Genomic DNA, 20,782 nt, shown 5'->3' with positions numbered 1-20,782 from the left:
TGCAAGTAATTTGCTCTATATACGTTCTCATCAGATTTCACAAGCTTCCAAATTTCTCAGAAGCAGAATTATAATATAATGCTATTACATTATAATCTAATATTATACATTTAATATTATATATATATGGTATTATAATATAATGCCCCTCTGTGGAGTGACCAGAATTTTGGGATATTTTCTTCCATTTCATCCAGTGAGCTCTGTAACTCTTCCAGCTATTAATAGTATTATTGTACACAGACAGAGGTCACTCGGTTACTTGTGTGGCCTATTTACATATTTTTGTGTACAGACATCAATTTAGATTTACCACATTAAAAGGTCTGAATACTTGTGCTATCATGACTTTTCAGGGTCTGAATATTTCTGCAAGGCACTGTGGCTGGTGGTGTCAAACTAGTTATTTTGGTGGCATCTATTCTCGGTATACTATCTGCTTTTCTAAACAATTATTAAAAACTATCAATAACCATCATTATTAAAACTACCACTATCACAAGCACATTATAGAATATTAGACTTCTTTAAGACAATGAAATATTGAAACGAGTGTTCTGAAAATCAGCTTATAGGTCCTGGTGAAGCATTTTAAACCCACATTTCATACAATAAATTGCTTTTCTGGATAAGTTTTGTTGATAATGCACAAAAATCAAATGTTTCTCTAAAAAATATTTTAAATATAGATTCTAGTTTTAAGTTATATTTAAATCTATAAATCTAGGTTTAAATATAAATTCAAATATGTTTTGTCTACTGAATGATTTTGTGGTTTGCCAATATTTGCCAAAATATCTAAATATTTTGGTGTTCTTCTGCAGAAAACACGCAAAATGAATCCCAAACTGAATCTGACAAAATAACAAACTGGAAAGGGGAGCCAAATACTTACAATGTCACCTTCCTTGCCACCAAAATCTAAGTAAAGCATCCTCACACCGTCGTCGGAGGACATTTTCAGCTTCTCGAAGGGGTAACGAAACAGTGGTTTTAATGAGGAGCCATTGTCCAGCTCCGCACACACAGAGAAGCCCTGCTCATAGTGAATGGTCAGGCGGCACTCCTGGTTCTTGTACACGCAGCCTGAAAACAGACAACAACAAAGCAGAGCTGTTATGTTAGTCAACTACTTGTCTGTGGTCTGGGGACTCATGTGGAATAGTTTGGCACAAGGAGGAAAACTGTATTGATGTTTTCCCCTGACCAATCTGCCTTTACATAAGCACCACAAATGGCTATAAATTCACAGTTCAAAAGCCATATGCAAGATGTGAACCAAAGTGGACATAGCTCCCCCACTACAGCTGCATTTTAGGACTACTACTGTTATTAAGAATTTCAGGCGAGGCTCCAGACAATAGCTGAGAATCATTATACACTTTGATACTGTCCTTATCTGGTTTCTCTGCTCTGCAGATCTGCCTGATATAATTTTTCCTGTTCTCTCTTGCTGTACACATTAAATATGATCTAATATGTTGGGCTTTTTTCCCCCTGTGTTGCTGGAGAATCAGTGTGCTGAAAAGCAAATATCTATATTACATTTGGTCCGGCTGTTAAAGAGCTGAGCTTTGCAAATTGTGCATTGATAATTCAATTACATTACTTGTTTGCTTTTCTTAACAGACAGAGTCCTATTCTGTTTTTCTGTTTGTAAAGATGACTTCAGTACACTGTGTTATGTAACAGCTGAAGAGGACAGCACCCTACACACAGCATCTCTAACAATTAACTGATGGATGTTTTTAAGATTACACGTTATACATGTTCAGAAATTCAGTGAAGGAAACTTAACAAGGAGTTGAGTAAATCAAACAACAGGGGATATTTATTTTGGGATTCTTCTGATGTTCTGAAACTCTACATTTTATTTTGAGGAGTATTTCTTGAATATTTTCAATTAAGTTGCTGAATTATCCTTGGTTCTATATTCAAGGTGTCTGAAACAAATGGCTCCCACTTCACAAGAAAGATTACATACTGTAATTCTCTGCCTTCACAATGGGCTGTAAATATTACTTAAGGTTCACATTCCGGTCTAAACTAGCAGGGTTATAGCTAATTTTAAACACTAACCATCTGTAGTATTATTTTCACCTTACTGTCCACATTCCGTCAATCAAAGGTAAAAGCAAATAAGTAAATATAGCCATACAAACAAGAATAAGAAAACTCTTAATCTTTCTTAGTCTGATAGCCGGACTTTTTATAGCAAAATGGAAAACTGAATAAATTGTATACATGAATTGGGCATTGTGAATGCTGAATATGTCACCATCTTCTTCATTTAAATCAAGATAAAATGCCTCAGAAAAAAAAATGGTAAAGGAAAAAAATAAAACATGAGAATCAAGAAAATACATGACTAAAAATAAAACCAGAATAAATAGCAATAAAACTTACAGTGCCTCTTTGATGCATTACACTCAAAAACGGCCTTAAGGCATACTACACAAACACACTACCATACACACGTATAAATAACACTTAAAGGGGGTGGTAAGAAAGAGGTACAGTTGGAATAACAACTCAGTCTCATGATTTACTGTGTTAATAAATCTAACGGTTTTGCCAGCAGTACTTTGCTGTGCCACTGTAACCTCCATCTCCTCGGGTCATGTTTTTCACTGTCTGAATAAGATGCCCAAACTGTGGCTTTTGATTTTTAGGCCTATCTATGAATTCCCACCAAGGTCGACTATCACACAGGCTCTTTCAGTATGTTACAAACAACCTTTCCTTTCAACCGCAACCACAAGTGGCAAAACATTGGAGTCTCCTTAAAGAAGGCAGTTCAGGTTCCGTTGCTATAACAACCACTTTTCTTGATGGTAATTTACAACCCTTGGCACTTATTTGCAATGATTTTTTTTTCCTGCCACGAGTGAAAGCAAGCCTGAGTCTGGCTAAGTTCCAGATGAGCTCCAGTAACTTTCTTGAAACAACACCAAACCACTGGAGCACAGACTCAAAAGCTGGTCCATTTTGGGTTTTTTTTTTCAAACTTATGAGTTCCCAAGATATGCGTTACAGGAGGTTGGTTTGAGTGGGTGGATGACACAATTAGGTAGAGGTAAAATTCCCTCAATCGGTGAAGAGATTTCTCACTTCTCCACCTGCTGAAATTGGCCGCAGCACATCAGAAGTGGGGGCTGCACTTTGGTGGTCATTAAAGTGGATCCCCTCCTGTACGTAAAGTTCTTTGGATCCCTTGGGAGGTGCTATAAGCAATTTTAAAAAGCGTAATGTCAATGTTTGTTTTGGGGGAGAGGCATACAAAAAGGGCTGGTTTTCCAAAAAACTTCTTAATAGTCTTTTACTTCACCTTGCTAGGAACAAAATAATAAAAGTACATGATAGAGCGCTCCTAAAGCCTGAAAGCAATGTACTGATTGTGCCTGCTTGCTTTTAAAGGGCAAGCTGAAGGCAAGTGAAAAACATTTCAGGTTACACAGCAAACCAGCAGAGAAAAGCAAAGTGGTTAATGATTGTTCCATTTAGACTCCGGCATGCCTTTGTAAGGGCCACCAGGGACAAACATACAAAGAGTGTTCTTTCTCAGAAAATGTGCGTTCCAGAAAAAAGGGTTCCTTTCAGAGAATGAAAGCCCTCTTGTAACAACAAAGAGCAGACCAATTTCACAGCATTTTGTCTTCCCCCCAGTGAAAATCACAGCCTTATTATCACAAGCATAATTGTGTTTTTGCCATACAGAAATTTTAGACGAACAACTTTTGGAACATAATGAGTCTGAACAATTACAGTAGGGAAACAGTGAAACAGAATTGTGGTTCTGGAAATACAGTAAATACATTTAGTTATATACATACTAGCACCTGAGTACATGTGTTTCTCTACATTTTGAGAATTTATTCAATACAGACAAACATTGTATCCATCTAAGTTGAATTTGTTCACAGTTTCCAGGAGGTCATTATTGAAATAAGGCTCATAGTCTCCATTCATAAGGTTACACACTGTTTCTCAACGGCACAATACATAATATCAAATGCTGAAATACAAATGACAAAATATCCCACTGTTAAAACAGACTCTTAAAACCAGTGTGACCACACAGTGCGATTGTGAATGATCTGGGCAGTATATCCTTTTAACTTGCAATGTTATCTTGTATAAACACAAAAAGGTTCTTGTTTAAACGCAAATAAATTGTGACTCTGATAGACTTCCGTAGCTTTCCATTCATTGCTTCTTCCTTGTTTACATTACAGAAGCATACAGTACATCAATTTTGACCTGTCAAATTTTCACAAATCTCAATCACCTATTCACAAATAACACAATCAAGGGCAACTGCTCCATAATTGTTTTACACCTCATATAAGTTTGCCCTACACCCCTAGTAGTGCTGAGAGTACACAAATCATGTGTAAGAAACTCAGATCTTCAAGGATGTGGCTATAAGGTTTTACGGTATGTTGGTACTCACTGGTTGTGACCTCTCTAATGAGCTCAGCAGAATTGTGGCAGCCATTGACAATGTGCCTCGTCCACATGGACAAGTCCTTGCCGGTCTCTGCTCTGAAGAGATGAGATTCAATGCCCTGTCTGGTGCCAGTCCTTGTAGCAAAAGAGAGCTCCAGCCCTGGCTTAGGAGACCCTTTGTCAGGACCAGAGTGGACAAGCCTAAGAATGTAAGCACATAGTAAAGGTTAAAAACTCAGTCAATACATAGAACATATGCCTCTATAGCTTTTATGGGAATGTTTATAGAAATTCTGAGATACAATAGCTTTTGTCAGAGCCGAAAATATCAAATAGGACAAGATAGACAATTAGAAATTTCCAGGAAATAATAGCCAAAGGAGAACACTCCCTGTTTTTAGTGCTATAAGAGCATTGCTGACTTGACAATAAAGTCATGTTAAACTGATATCAAAAGTAAAAAAAACTGTACGTTAGCTCCTGCTAAAGATTCTAAAGAATCTAAAGATTCTTCACAACTGACACTGACAGTCCAAAATAGCATATACAGTATTTGTTGTGGCATATTTACTTACATTAAATTATGGTGTTAACATGACAGTCTGTATAACATGTTTTACATCACTCAATAGTGATATTGGATTGAATTAGTAAATTGAAGAAATGTAATGATAGCAGAGCTCATTAAACATACAAATTGTATTTCTTGCCATCAAGATACTGCAGCACCTTAACAAAACTTTCATGATAAAAGAAAATTCCTGATTGTTTTTATTCTTTGAACTTTGTCCCAATAGCATACTTTTGTAACTGGCCTAACTAGCGGTCAACATTATATTCTAATCGGTACATCCCTGCTTAGAAACCTGTTATGTACAGTATTCCATACCTCTGGCACATGGCCTTATCTTCAAACCCTTCAGCTAAGGTGCCAGAGTAACTGTCTGGATGGTCCATTTAACTGATAGTAGAAATTCTTATTACATGGATCCAGCACCTCTGAATGTTTGTCAAGTGCCAAAATACAGGTATAACATGGACCAGTTGACTAACAAGCCTGAGGCCCATGTTGTGCCTGATTTGTAGAGCTGACAGCTGGTATTTAACCTGAGCAATAACTGCTGGAAGGGCTCCATTCTTCTACTTAAATAAACTTAAAACATTATCACCACCACAGTCTCCTTCATCCTTAAGATGAATATGATCTCAGCAAGATTGGTTATAACACAATTCTAAAATCTTAAATGTTCAACATAATCTCACAAGCATTTCTTGCTCTATAGGGTGATACTACCTTTAACACTCCACAGCAAATACTACCTGCATTTTAGATCTCACATCCGAAAGGGAACTCCTTTCGTATGTTAGATTATGTCCGGACTTCCCAACGTAACACACATCACTCATGTTGCTACTCGGCTCATACTGTGAACATGGCTTGTGCGACTGATCTATCACACCTTGTCGCAAGCAAAGGGTAAGTGTGTGCAGGGCTGAACCAGGCCTCTTTCATCCTTGGCATGCTGTCGTACAGGAGAAGATCCTTCTCTGTCACAACCACCAAGACTGGCTTCCAGCGTTGCTTCTCATTTTCTGTCTAAAGAAGAAAAGAATCTGTACAATCTAACAGGGAGTATAATGGAGAGATGACAGGAAACCAAACTGATTTTACTGCAGTACACAAAGACATTAAAGCCTGGAGAGCCCCATACCCTGGAGATCCTCAGATAAACACTTGTTGAAAGCTATGGTTGTTTCACAGGAATGGTAGTAAGCCAGTGGACTGGCAGTTCACAAAATTGAAGGCTCTCCTGTTTAAAGCTATTCATCATGAAGAGACGTTTAACACACTAAGTAATAAGAGACTTTAAGTGAGGACCTCATTAAATCCAGAGAAGTGGCACTTCATATTGCCAAAAACAAGGTCTTCTTGTTCATTAGCGATCAATGCCATGACTTGCAAAATGAGAGAGTGATGAAAAGAGGATTTCAAGAAACAGCACAGCCATGAAGAAAACGTCATTCTGTATCCCTCGGTACTATGTCAGAACAATTTATTGATGGTGCTCTCTTGTTAAATGTTTGGAACAAAAGGGCATTTTATTCCTTCACGAAGAGTCACAGATTCACTAAAGGAGGAAGATTTCTTGTATTTCTAGAAGAACAAATGAACCTTATGAACCTTCAGCCTGCATACTACCTGTAAACACTTTCATACTGAACATGGAATTCTTTCTACCTTTAATTAAAAAACAAATCAGTCTCAATCTTTCAACCTCAGATGAAAACCTACCAAAAAAATAAAGGCAACAGATATAATATTTAGAATGCTAAATGATAAAATTACAGTCAAGTGATCTGGTTGTTATTCTTGACTATGTGAATAATAGAGAGAATACTGAGACATCTCCCTCACCTCTGAGCAGGGCAAAGCTACAAGGAGGACCATGAACCCCATCTCCAACTTCACTTTTAAATAGGACTACCCCAATTTGCATTTGAATAAATCCCTAATCCTAACTAATCCCAAATTCTTCAGCACAGGTCTCAGTGGTGTGAACCGTTAAGGGGTTGACAGGTATGTACATTTTTGTGTTAATCACACACTGATTAACATCTTCTGCTATCCTCTGCCGCATACTGAAGGGTGGTAATTTGCACAATTACAGTTTTATATTACATTGGTGAAGCTGTAGATTGCACAATACTTTCAAAATTAATTACCTTCTCAACTGTGCCCCATACCCTACAAATGATATGATCAGGTAATATGTTGATAATTGCCAGAGAAATACAGGAATTTCTTACTTTTTCTGCAAGCCAACCAAGGTGGCAGATTTCTCTACTCCCAGCAATCCCTGTTCTTCCTGTCTGCTCTTTGACCTCTGCTATCGCCTTGGAAACAAACTGTGCAGCAGTGGACTGCACCACACTAAACCAGGCCTGCACTGTAGCCGTATCCTTGCATCGCAAGACCACAGTGTGCTTGGCATCAGGGGAGTGAAGTTCGAACTGCCTGCAAGAGAAGATATTACAAAAGATTATTTATTCATCAGTGCTGAAAGTGCAGCATGTAAAAAAGGAAAATCAATTTTCACTTCTAAAATCTAAGGTCCTGCTAAGGCCTGGCCAGACTGGCTATACAAGATCTTATTCCAGTTTTGCAAGTATTTATTGCAAACAATCATTCTGCAGTGAAAGATTAGTGCTTTCATTGCACAGCACAACTGTGCAAGAAAGTCTTTTCCTTTACATCAGCAATGTCCAGTCTTCATCTTGGAATGACAGTACGTCAGCAGGTTTTCATTGCAGCCCAGCTTTCAATATCCTAAATCAGCTCCTTGTCGGGTCAGCGGAATCTCTTCAACACCTTCTCCAACCTGTTTAAGACATGTTACTTAAAAAACCTCTGAGTCCAGGACCCAAAAATACGAAAGAAACACGAGAAAGGCCGCAAAATAGATATGATATTTTGGCTCATCTATCTCATTTGGTTGCTTGTAGCTAATTGATCAAAGGATCTCATCCAGCTCTTTCTTGAAAGAAGCCAGGGTATCTGCTTTGATAACACAGTCAGGAAGCAAACAAAGGGAGCTTTATGAATAACACTTTGCCTCTTTCCTCTATGTTAAAAGCCTTTTTAGAGTTCTAGTTTCCATTTGCTTTTTGTTCGCTGTCGAACCTGAAGAAATCCATTTTTGGAGGATTTTGAATAGCCGAATTATGACCCCTCATATTATTCTGTATTCTGTACAAACTAAAAAAGATTCTGCCTGTCAGAATATGACGTTCCACTGTCTCAGAATGTACAGTATATTGTTGCTCTTCTCTTGAGTGATTTACCAGCAGCAACATCTTTCTTTATAACACAGGGACTGCAACTGTGAAGAATATTTTCAAAACTGTTAGTAGTGCATTGTGCAATGTTAATATTTCTCTCTAATAGTTTCTCTCGCTGCATCTACAGTTTCCTCCTATTTTGGTGTCATCTGGTAAATTTGGAAATTCCAGAATTCAGGTCCATCCATTCATTTTCGAAGCACTTCAACCAGTTCAGGGTTGTGGGGGAGTCAGATAATATCCCATCAAGCACCGAGTGCAAAGGCAGGATACACCCTAGATGGGACGCTAGTCCATCGCAGAGTACACATAGACACGCACACACACTCACTCCAGGGCCAATTTTCCCAGAAACTAATTAACATACAGTACCAGTAAATTGGAGAGCCCAGTCCAGACAGCACCCCAGGTCCTGAATTAAACCCAGGACCCCAGAGCTACAAATAAACAACACTTACCAGTCTACCACCATGCCTCCCAGGTTATTGAAATACAAACCCAGGTTACTGAGATCAATTAAGAGGAGTGCTGTCCTGACAGAAATTCCTGTGGTGCACACCTAATTACACATTTTCAGTATTCACCTCTTAACTATGCTCTTTGTTACTTAGAAGTGATGCAATAAGAAAATTAAGGTTAAATGGCATCTTACTGTAAAGTAGGTCTTTTTTTAATCTTTCATAGGAACTGGCAACTTGTCTGGTATAATGAGCTAATTTTTAATTGTTAAAAAATATGGGTGACCTGGACAAATCCATATTTTCTAAGCAAGTCAGAAATCTTATTCCACAAGACGTTGATACGTTTGCAACGAACCCTGTCACTATTTAACCATCCAGGCATTTCTGTGACTTGGAGTGGAAAAAATGCTTAATATACAACACGGTATATCAGTTCCAGGTGCTCTTCTTAGTTAAAAATAGAAAATCACAAAAAAATGAGACTTCAGTGGAAAAAAGATGTAGAACAAGTGCTGGGTTTTAGAGATGATTCCTAAAAGGGGTCCAAAAAATTGTTTATAACATAAAGTAAAAAAGGCCATCCAGTCTTGGCCTTGTGATTAAGTTTCTGCCCATACAAGATTCCTCCACCCAATTTAGAAAGCAATCCTTTAAAATAAACCAGTTGGTGCCAGTTTTATCAAAGCTTTCCAGCTACAGTATACCTTTTTGGGAAATGACATTCCAGATGTTTTCCTTATTTATAGAACACACAAAGCCCAAAGATGATGGTGAAAGACTTTGATAAATTAGCTGTTTTAGGGTATTTCCATACAACCAGATGCAAAAACCATGCAGTGAAAATCATGCAGGAACATTTAATAAATGGGGTCTTGAATAGATACACAAAGATAATGGCTGTAATTTTTAGTGGAGTATAAACCTAATACTGACACACACTGGAGGGAGAAAAATAAACTAAAAGGTGAGAAAGATGAAAGAAATGGTCTCCCCTTTTTTTGGGTGACATGGATGCCTCAAAGAACTGTTTATTTTTTTCTCAGATGAGCCATTATACATGATTATGATGGACTACTGTACATGCACTGTTAGATAAAAGGCCTGAGAGATGGATTGGGAGAATGTTCTGAATGCGTTATATAATTTTCCTTAGCCTGTTAGGGAGCTTGTTAATTGTAATTGTAGACTCCAAAGCAAACTGCTTAAAAGAGCAGCAGTTTGTACCATCTCTTGCTATTTATTTGTAACTTATCTCATATGCTATTAAGTGTCTTCTTTATTACTCCGTGCTCTTGTTTCTGTTTTATCTTCAAATTTACATGGAATTACTGTAGGTTCGACAAAGGGAAGTATGTAAAAAAAAGCTAAAAAGGTTTACCTTCTTGATACTTTAATAATAAAAAACAACATGCAATTGACCAGAGCATATATTTTAAAACCCAGAAATATTCTAATACTTATTTAGGCATTTAAAAAAAATGCAATGTCAAAAAAATCCAAAGAGCAGAAGCTAGTCTGTTTCTAAAGTCAAATGAACAGATTGTAAAAAAAGATATTGACACTTTTTAAATTTGGTTTATCCTGTTGAAATGTTATCATTGAAATTATAATTATAAGGATTACTTCTGAGGGTAGTGCTTTACAAACAAGATGTGCTAAAGGTTACCTAGATCAACTATAAGGGTAAAGATGCATTAGAAAGTTGTTAAATTTTTCCTATAAACAAAACAATGTCTTTAAGACCTGTAGTTCCCTAACTAATTTTAAAACATACCCCAATATTTGCTCAAATACTGTCACGGAAGCCAGGGGCTAGCTGTGGAGAGAGACCATTGAGACGTTAGGACCCTATGCGTAGTGGCAGGAACATAGCGAACAAGAGGGTTCGTCCGGGCTCAAGGTATCGGGTGGAGTCAGGGTGAGACATTAGCCCCCATGCAGCGGATGTGGGGTGACCTGGTCAGGCGAGCCTCTCGACAACCTATCCCAATGCCGAGTGAGGAGGAAGGAGAGACCCCCTCAGGGGCGGGTCCTGATGCCCCAAAAAATACATAAGCTGCACAGCACTGGGAGGAGGAAAAACCTAACTTAACTGAAAGGAAACCTCCGGGAGTCTACGGCTCCTCCGGGGTAAAAAAACCTTTATTGGGCGGAGGGGGTGAGTAAAGCTCCGGGGGAGCAAGACCACAAAAAAAACAGACAAAACATGTAACAAAGCACAAAAAGCAAAAAATAAGCCCCGACAGAATAGGGGAACAAAAACACATAAAAATGACTGACAACATATAGGGAGACAATGACCATGGGAGCGGGCGTGGGAGCCCGGGCAGACAGAACACAGAAAAACAAACTCACACGGAAAAAAAATAACCCCTGATGGAACAGGGGGACAAACAACAATAACAAAACTAGGGAGACCAGGGAACCAGAAGCCAGCACGGCCGGGAAAACAGAAGCCTGGAAAAAGGACAAGAGAGACTAGGACCTGAAGCCAGGGTGGCCAGAAAAACAAAAGCCAGGGAAAGAAGTAAAGGGAGACAGGGAACAGAAGCCAGGGTGGCCAGGAGACCACTCGCAGGGTCCAGTTTTGGCTCAGCTTTCTGTCACGGAAGCCGGGGGCTACCTGTGGAGAGACCGTTGAGACAGTAGGACCCTATGAGTGGCGGCAGGAACGGAGTGAACGAGAGGGTTCGTCCGGAATCAAGGTTTCGGGTGGAGTCAGGGTGAGACATACGCCCTTAGGAAGCGGACATGGGGCGACCTGGTGAGGCGAGCCTCTCGACAACCGATCCCAATGCCAAGCAAGGAGGAAGGAGACACCCGGAAATATAAAGCCCCAGACACCAGACACACCGGAAGTACAAGGAAAGCACAGGGAAACCAGGAACAGGACAGAGCAGGAGCGCCCTCCGGCTGTGGAGGGCGTGACAAATACAACATTTAACATTGCAAAACACATAAAAAAACAGAAAAATCAGAATCAGAATCAGAAAGCCTTCAAGCTCTAGGGCAATCTCCTTAAATTACCCCTTAGACTTGTACAAATCCTGGTTATTCGGAGAGGATGTAGAAAATGACAAGCAGAAGGTAACAAGGGATGAATGAGCACTGTGGAGACATGACTCAGGCCAAGAATCTATGCTTTTCAGACCTGCGTGCAAAGCAGGTTGTAAATTTTGCACTTCAGGATCTCTTTTCAAAGCAAGTATGTAAATGTCTTGCAAGCAATCCAACTTAGGAGATAAAAGAAGTCTGGGTTCTCTAGACTGTGCCACAGGAAGATTAATATGTGAATCCTTTGAGGGGGATAAAATATAATAACCAGTAAGGCTATATGAGATCCTCCACAAAAGTTTGCAAAGTTCACTAACATTTACAACGGGTAAAGCCTTCCTTCACAATGACACCACTACCTAGAAAATGTGGATGTTGCACTCAAATTGAGGGGGGTAAAGGGCTAAATGCCATTCCCCTTGTTAAACTTAGCAAAACTCTATTGGCAAATGGTGTTCCTATTAAAAGAACTACCAATAAATTGGTTCCTTATTTAAAAAGAAAAAAGCCCCCACCCCGAATGACGAAGGCAGAATTTGAGCACCGTGTGGATGCACGTGTAAAAAAGAATCTACCTGTAGCTCTCGACTTTTCTACAGAGTACCGTGTGAAATATTTGGAAAGCATGTTTAAACAAACATCATCACAGCCTGTTGTTGAACCACAAATGCTCTTTTAAAAATGATAAAAGATTTGAAAATACAATAAGGTGATTTGAAAAGGATTTTTAAACCTTTTCCTTTAATAAAGCGAATTCTCCTATTTTGCACTGATTTTTGTACTTTAATCAACAATGTAGAGTATGTGAAGAATTTGTATAGTAAATAGACAACTTACCCAAATTTTCCAGGTGGCAACAATATAAGTGTAAAATGCATCATTTTGCATTGGGAAAAAAAAAACAAAAGGACATGCAAACTCCTGTCTACAGCTGTACATGCCCGACACCACCACTATTTAGTCCTAGTGAAAGATAGGAGATAAAAGATTGGAGATTAAGGAACATTTTTTCTTATGTTCTTATACTCTTAGGAGAGCACAGGCACTGGAATTCACACTGTAGGTTGTACAGAAGTACAAAGTGATGGAGATCATCAGTCCATGGGTGAGCTCTACCCTAAAACTCTGTTAAAAGTATAACTTTGACCTCCCAGCTAATTTCATGAGCAATACTTGACAGCAAGCTACTACTGCTTCTACCTTATGTCTTCAGGTAACATCCAAGTTTACAACCAATTAATGTGAACTCACAAAAAAGTATTGAAAATATTCAGAGATATTCAGGCCTACAACAATCTGTTAGGAACTTATCAGAACTCTGTAAGTGATAAAAGTAAACTTTTGGGGAATGTTTCCATGTGTTATTGATCTATAAATTGACTGCAGTTCTGTAAAGCATCATATATATATAAATTGGATTGAATTCTTTGGCAGTCAGAAATTATGCTGTTGTCCTACTGCATTCATTAAAGCTGTGCAGAATCTCAGTGCTTTAGAAAATACACACTCATGGACTAAATAGCATCAGAATACCTGAAGCATCACACACCATAACAATATCATGAAAAAGGCTCTGCCCATAGTGGATAACAGAATGCCTGAAGGGCTGTTTGGTCATTTACTGTAGAAGAAACATAAGTTATGAGAAGCTGAGTGAAAGACTAGGGACCAAATAATCTTCAAGCGTAACAAGCCAGTTGTGGTGTGACTCCTCTGCGCTGTTTCCTGTGAGTGGCTTCTTCATCTGAGAGAAACTATTTTTGAAATCTTCAGTTCCAACCCGTTCAGTTCTAACTCCAGTTCTAAAGTGCAGTGGTACAATCATATCTTAAGTTACAAGTCACCTCAGAATAAGGTTTATCTGTCATTGAAAGGAGCAATGACAAATCTGTGAAAACACAACCAGCAGTGCCTCGTCATTTTATGTACTCAGTCACTGAGAGCATCGGGCTCCAACGGTGCATGATTTAAAGGTTTTGTCTCAGCCTCCTGACTCGAGAAAAATGACACAAAAAAAGTACTTTGACACAAAAAGGGGAAGAAGTGTTGTTCCAAAAGAGAAGCAATCAGATTTAAAAGTTTCAAAGGCTAGTCAGGGGTTTTCAGCCAGGGGGGGAAAAAACAACCTTCAAGATGCTTTGAAATGTATGCAAGGAATAGACATTAAAGGGAGAAAAAGAAAGCAGAATTCAAAAAGAATGACACTTTGATCTGTGTCGACTGTGGATTTCTCTCTTGAACAATTTGGTTATTTCATTTTACACTCCATAGCTATCTCACTGTTCTCTGTCTGAAGTGGCTTTTCAGATAAACCCTTCTGATCACAGGCAAACAGTTCACAAAGAAGAATGAAAACTCTTGGGAGGTAAAAATAAGAACCGAGGGACATATGGACTGCTACCCACCTACTGACATTTTTATTGCGAGTTCTATAGATAATGCAAAACGAAAGTGTGAATAAGTGCTTCGGCTATCAGTCTAGAATTTACACTCTGATCTCGACTGCTCTGTTGAGTCTCAAAAACAAACTGACAACATTTCTCTAAGTCTATGTCTGAAATATCAAGATCATAGTCAAATCTCACAAAGATGTTCATTATTCCTGGGTATAAGCCGATAAGGATTCTATCTGTATATCTGAATTTTTCAGGGACTCTCTCATTTAGACTAAAATGGAGCAATGTTCTAATTTAAATAATAAGGTACTACTGTAGTTTGAATTCAAATCATTTTTTCTACATTTAACACCCATTTTTTTTCTAAAGTTGATGATGTTCTTGAAAGCATAACATCAAGCATTTATACAAATCTGGGTTCTTTTCAAATATTAGAGATGTGAAAACTCTGCTGAGTGGCTAAAAAGTACATCATTTAGATTTGCAGTTCATTAACGTAAAGGAATTCTGGCCTGAATTCATTATTATTGGTGCAACAATGCTAACATTCAATCTCACTCTCGCCTCCTACAGAATTAGATCTTTTCATCAACCTAGTTTTGAACAAAAAGATAAAACGATAAACTTTGTAATGAAAGAATTTGCAATTCTCAGGAGTTTCTGTTCTCACAGTGTTGTCCAACACAGTTCTGGGGGAGTGCTTAAACACAGCAGACTTCTGAAGTCATTGTTAATATGTGTTTTGTGAGAAAAGAAATTGACAAGCACTGAGAGACAAAACACAGACGAGTGATCTCCAAACCTCAAACATATAAATACAAGAAGCAATTTCTGTAATTATTTTTCATTGCAAAATATGAATAATTTCCATTAGTTTTGTTGAGTTTCACTTCACTGACATAAAGATGACCCTACTGCCTTGTTGCTGTGACATATTTCTAAAGGATCTCTGCTAAATGCTAGCATACTCCAGTGAAAAACTATTTCTCATTTATTATGAAAGAAGTACCTAAAACGTAGAACCAACTAGTGCTGTACAACTCTGAGTAAACCTTTCAGCAGTGTAATGGAATGTCAATCATTTACCTGTTCTCAGGGTCTGGAGTAGTCATACTCCGTGTCACATAGCACATTTTCAAGGGGATGTATCGCCTGTCACCCTGAAGGGACACCGCTGGGGGAGAAGAAAGCTCGGAGGATGTGACGCCAAGCCGAGGGGACTCCGGAGGGGGGGTCTCCCATCCGATTTCTGACACAGGAGAGCCTTTCTTCACATAAGGGGTCGCCTCCCGCATATACTTCACTGCAGCAACAAGAAATAAAAAAAGGTTTCCTTTTAGTCTAGCTCGATTCTCCCATACAATGTATCTGGTAGCTTCAATAGAATTGGAAACAAGGATACAACAGGAAAACACTGTACTGAAGTGACAAAAATACAGTAAATTCAGGGAATGTCTGAGAAACTGTGAAGCATGGGATGACAAGTTTTTCACGCACAAATGAAAATGAGACGTTAACAGAGCAGTAACTGCTTTACACCATCTTCTTGTGTAAATATGTTTTCACTGGGTGTCAACCAGGTGTACAACTGGTTTGTAAAGATTTTAATAAAAAGGTTGGCCTACTGAAGTGATTTTTCACATGCATCCTGCGTGCATTCTTTAAATATTGCAAACAGGATAAGAAGGGGGAAGTTAAGCCCATTGGAGACTCAAAACTGCCGCTTTTTCATTGAGACCACGATTACATTGAACTGTAATTCAGAGACGAAAAAGGGTTTCAGGTGACTAGGATTTGGCAAAGTACAGGAAGCAGGTATTTGTCTTGAGCCTTATCCTTCACCTTACTCATCAAAACAAACATACTTTCACTGTACCATGCATTGTTTTTTCTCCTTCAAATAAAACACCTTTCCTTATCACTTCATTATTATTGGACATCTCCTAGCAACTGCTGCAGTCAATACTTCATGTCCTTACTGGGGCCTCCTCTACCCTCTTACTCAAAAAGAACAAACAAGAACTGAGCCAGGCAACTGCGTTACCTTTCATTTACTACGTCGTCCTGTACAGAGGACCCCCACAAATATTTCAGGCTGCTATAATTACTGCTATTCTCGTATTTCTGCCCTCATGTGTATTGTAGGCATTCATGCTGTCTTCCATATCGGGTTCACACTCTGAAACGGTGCTCTGCTAGCAGGCACGCACAGCTGTCATTTGAATCTCTGTGTAAAGGACGGCGTGTTCATCAAAGCCGTTTTCAATGCATGGACAATTAAAATCTCAGTTTTCAAAAGAGACGGATGATTTAAGAAACCTGTAAATCAATTACTTCATCCCACATGGTTTGTTAAGAGTTCCGTTGGCAAAAAAGTGTCCATGTCTTGCTTAATCTGAATGCACAGAGGCATTTGAGTATCTTTTCTAAACATTTTCTGAAACACTCAGTCTAGGCACGATACTTTATGATGTACGACAGATCTTAAGGTGTGAAGACCTTTGTCACCTTGCACTCCAGGGAAGAGCAGTGGTTAGAAGTCAGACTTGCTATTCTTTTTTATGTCTTGGCGTAGTGTAATACCACTGTCTTGCCCTGTGCTCTCCAGACTTGGACTGAAGAATTTGGGGTTTTATATGCTAAAAACACATTAAATTAACTTTACAATATAAGTCAAGAACACTAAAATAATTTAATTAATTATCATTTGTATAAGTTTAAAAATCTTACCTGTAGCTAATAAATCTTTTTTAGATTTTTCTATGTAATCATATTTTAGTATTTATGAACACTGACTTATCGTTTGCAATATTTTAATTCATTGTGCTTCCTCAGTTCTGGGTTATCTGAAACTAATTTACTGGACTTTACTGAATTATGAAATAAAACATTTTCACAAACCAGTTTTAATATGTCAATTAATTCACTGCCATTTGCTGTCCCTGGGCTCATCACGTGCCTTTCTATAAAACCTGTTATACTGCAGAAAAGAATTAATGGTGTCAGTTCAGGGGGGTAAGATATTCCGTATATTTAACTTTAATATCCTAGCTATGCTGCTTCTCAAGAATCTTGCAAGCTCCTTCTCGAGAAGGAGGTCTCAGATTTAAAAGCCATTAGAAGCCAGTTGAATAATATGGATTGAATGGTATCCTAGTGGTTTTATAGTCTAACACCTGGGTTACCTGCTTTTTTTAGAAACAATGATTTATACATAAGATGCCTATGAATCAGTTATACAGTCATGTTAAAATACTGTATAACAGTAATAAAAAAATACCAAACAAGTTATTTTCCAAAAGATCACCTCTCACCCCAGGCATATGGTTTTTATTAAACAAACTGGTATTTCCAATATCAATAACCTTGAAATGAAAGTGCAAACAAAACTAACTGCATAACGTGTTTTTAATTGGCAATTGGTTTACCAAGCCATACTTCAAAATAGAGGAAGAGGTCGTGGAAGGTCATGTCACAAGAATTGGCAGCTTCAGAGTCAAATATTAACTTTAACTGGATGACGTAAATGGAGACGGCAATGATAACAGACTTAACATGGATTCTAATTCTTTTTTCTCTCTTTTTAAAGAAAACTGATACAGGTACAAAGCCTGTATGGAGCTCTTATACTGTGGCTACCCTACCAAACATAAAGTTAGCTTGTGAGGTAATCAAAACAGGTTTATACCATTACCCTGAACTTTAAACTGCTCTCTTTCAATTAATTATACATTACAAAAAAATCAAACTTTGACCAGAGAAAACCTTAAAGAAGTCTGAAATAAATGAATACTTCAAAGCTCCTACAGAATGCAAAAGGGGGAATTTATTTAAGCGTCTACAGAAATATAAACATATGCCAAATTACGAATTAATGTTTAAAAGATCAATAGACATACAGATAAAAACAAAAAAAAGCCAGATAAAAACAAAAGTCAAGAAAACTGAATGTAATTGTAGTGCACAAATGTCATTGAAAACATGTACCAATATGAGTTGGAACAACTGCAAATAGAAATGGAAACTATAACTAAAGGGTTAAAATGTTTTTTTCATAAAAAAACCCACAGACATTTTAACAATGTTAAACCAAAACCATTTTATTTGACTGTAAAATGGAACTAGCAAGTGCAGAATATCAGGTCTTTTTGTTCACATTTGTTAACTGACTCAGTTCTTTTCACTTCCACAGCTGCATGATTTAAATGACACATTTAAATTATATCAGGAAAAGACAGGACAGCTTTGTTCTCTCCTGTCTTAGGAACAATCACAGATAAACAGTGGAAATTCTGCTCTGACTGACACTAGAGGCCTAAGGCTATGTGGTTCTCACTGTGCTTTCACGATAAAGATTTGTTGAATCAACGATTTTTTTTAGCCACAGAAGGTCCAACAGGGACCTGACCATTTTAGACTACTCCTTTTATGGTATTTGATGATAAAGATTTGAACATCTTTAGAACTTTGAATCCCAGTTTGTTTTACTTTCATCCCTGACCCCAGCTGTTTAGAAACACTGGGAGCAATTCATAAAAACAGAAAGTATGTCTGTATCACCCCATGACAACATTGGGATGGCTTTCTTGCCTCATTGGGTAAATAAAACGGTCCTGTAGTGCTAGTAGTAGTTGGAAGTGACAGAAACCTGTGGGTAAGAGGTGAAGCAGCAAACAGACGTCAGTGTGTTCACGAGTGAACACGTCTGACAGCAGAGCTGACAACTATCAGAGACCTATGGTGTAAAGAAAGTAGGACTGAAGTTTGGTGTGGAGCTAAAAACTCTTTTAGGATACAAGGTGATGTAACGTGAAGAAACAGCTATGTGTAAATGTTTCTCCCTTGCGTAAGTAACCAGAGACATCTGCACCAACTACCATCTCTTTCATGCAAGTTCAGTGATCTCTGGAATCATTCTGGATTGCAAAGTTACCATGACATTTTCATCCTTTCAAAATTAGAAAGCTCCTTTAATCCTGGAGGTTTTAATTAATTTGACTGAAAGTGCTGCAGTGCTATAATATAACTGTAAATATACCAAAAGGAGTTATACAGTATTGAACAGTCGTGCTCTGTGAAGGTGCTAAGTGCAGAAAACAGATCTTTTTAGGAAGCAACTTTATGCCACCAGTCTAGTTCTGTGTAAAGGCTACAATGAAAGCAGAATTTTTGTCAAGGTGACTGAGACAGTTAAGCTCTTTATATTCCTCAACTCCTGTATTTTAATGAATCCCCGATGAAGGGGAAAAATGTTAAGATAGCAAACTTTTTATATTCTCCCAAATGCAAGATAAACGTGTATCAACTTTTATTACTCCAGGATTTCAAACTCTACGGGGAACAAGGACAAGTGGACACTGTGGAAATCACAAGACAAATGGGCCATGAAAGAGACATATTGTTATGCTAAGGTATCCACGTACATTATAATGTTGCAATATTACCATATTAATATTGCTATGTACATTATTAATAAATTACTACATACTATTATATTACAAAACTACTACATTTATATGGTAAAAAGAATACAAAATATATAGTAATTTATATTATCAGACAATGGCTTATAGCTTCATTTTATATCATGGCTTAAAAATAACCCACTTTGCTTAAAAAAGACCATACTTTGCCCAGCATTTTCTGTCCACAGCGCAGCACGGAAAGGTTAATCCGAATACAGCAGACTACACTGGAGGCGAAGCTTCCGAATATATGGAAGGATAAGCACTTCAGACCAAGTTTTAGGATAACTTTAAAAATATACTTTTGAGATTTTATTAAGACATTAAGGCAAATACAACATACACTAGCAATACTGTGAAGTGATTTTCAATGATAGATCTTCCTAGTGCACGTTTTCCTAAAGGAAAAACACTGTTGTGGAGGAGTTAAGGAATTTACCAAATCTGTTGCATACATCTTCATGGATTATTCTAAGTAGGCCATGAAGGTTCTGGCTTTAAAAGTCCTCTTCAGTGATATTTGTTCCCTTGCCACAAATATAGGGAATCATTTTCTGGAAGGACCAGCAGAGTTATTCAATAATCCACAAAAAGAACCAAAATACCGCCCACCCCCTGAAATGTAGATCTTGCAGGACGTCTCAACACTGGTTAAAAAAACATTCTTGCTCACCTTTGTCTAAAATCACATGGCTTTTGAAGATAAAAGCTCTTATTGGCCCAGATAAAAACAGAATGAGATGATATTTTACACCCCGCGTACTTGCTACTTAACACACTTGCCTGTAACTTCTCGCTTTACTCCATCAAAAAGAGTTTTAACATGAGCTATATAGTTCTTGAAAGTAATCCGTTTCCAGAAACTGACAGTTAATACTTTCATCAACACACAGCATATCAACAATCAAACTGTTACAGGGATTCACACAGATCTGTATTGTTCAATTCAAGAGCCACCTGACAGAAGCAATATGAAGATGACAATGGCATACAAAGTTAGACATTATTTTATAATGTAAGTACAGCTCAAATTTCCTATAAGATACTTTGTCAGTACCTAATTCTGGAAAGAGGGGTTTATGGAGAAAAGGCACAGTAAATAGCAGCTGCAAATTAT

The 20,782-nt window shown here is 37.9% G+C and overlaps 1 protein-coding gene across 1 annotated transcript in view; it reads right to left on the bottom strand.

Annotated features, from left to right (window-relative positions):
• Positions 1-20,782, bottom strand: part of sntb1 (syntrophin, basic 1) — a 43,309-nt gene that overhangs the window by 3,616 nt on the left and 18,911 nt on the right. The window contains exons 2-6 of the mRNA XM_088600968.1: positions 15,287-15,503; positions 7,258-7,465; positions 5,910-6,046; positions 4,454-4,650; positions 896-1,086 (exon numbers count right to left, since the gene is read on the bottom strand). Of these exons, the coding sequence (XP_088457094.1) occupies positions 896-1,086; positions 4,454-4,650; positions 5,910-6,046; positions 7,258-7,465; positions 15,287-15,503 (950 nt within the window). The remainder of the gene's footprint in view (positions 1-895; positions 1,087-4,453; positions 4,651-5,909; positions 6,047-7,257; positions 7,466-15,286; positions 15,504-20,782) is intronic.

This window comes from Lepisosteus platostomus, chromosome 12 (assembly GCF_059453375.1).
Source record: "Lepisosteus platostomus isolate fLepPlt1 chromosome 12, fLepPlt1.hap1, whole genome shotgun sequence".
NCBI classification, from domain to species: Eukaryota; Metazoa; Chordata; class Actinopteri; order Semionotiformes; family Lepisosteidae; genus Lepisosteus; species Lepisosteus platostomus.
This window is presented reverse-complemented; position numbering and strand designations above follow the sequence as displayed.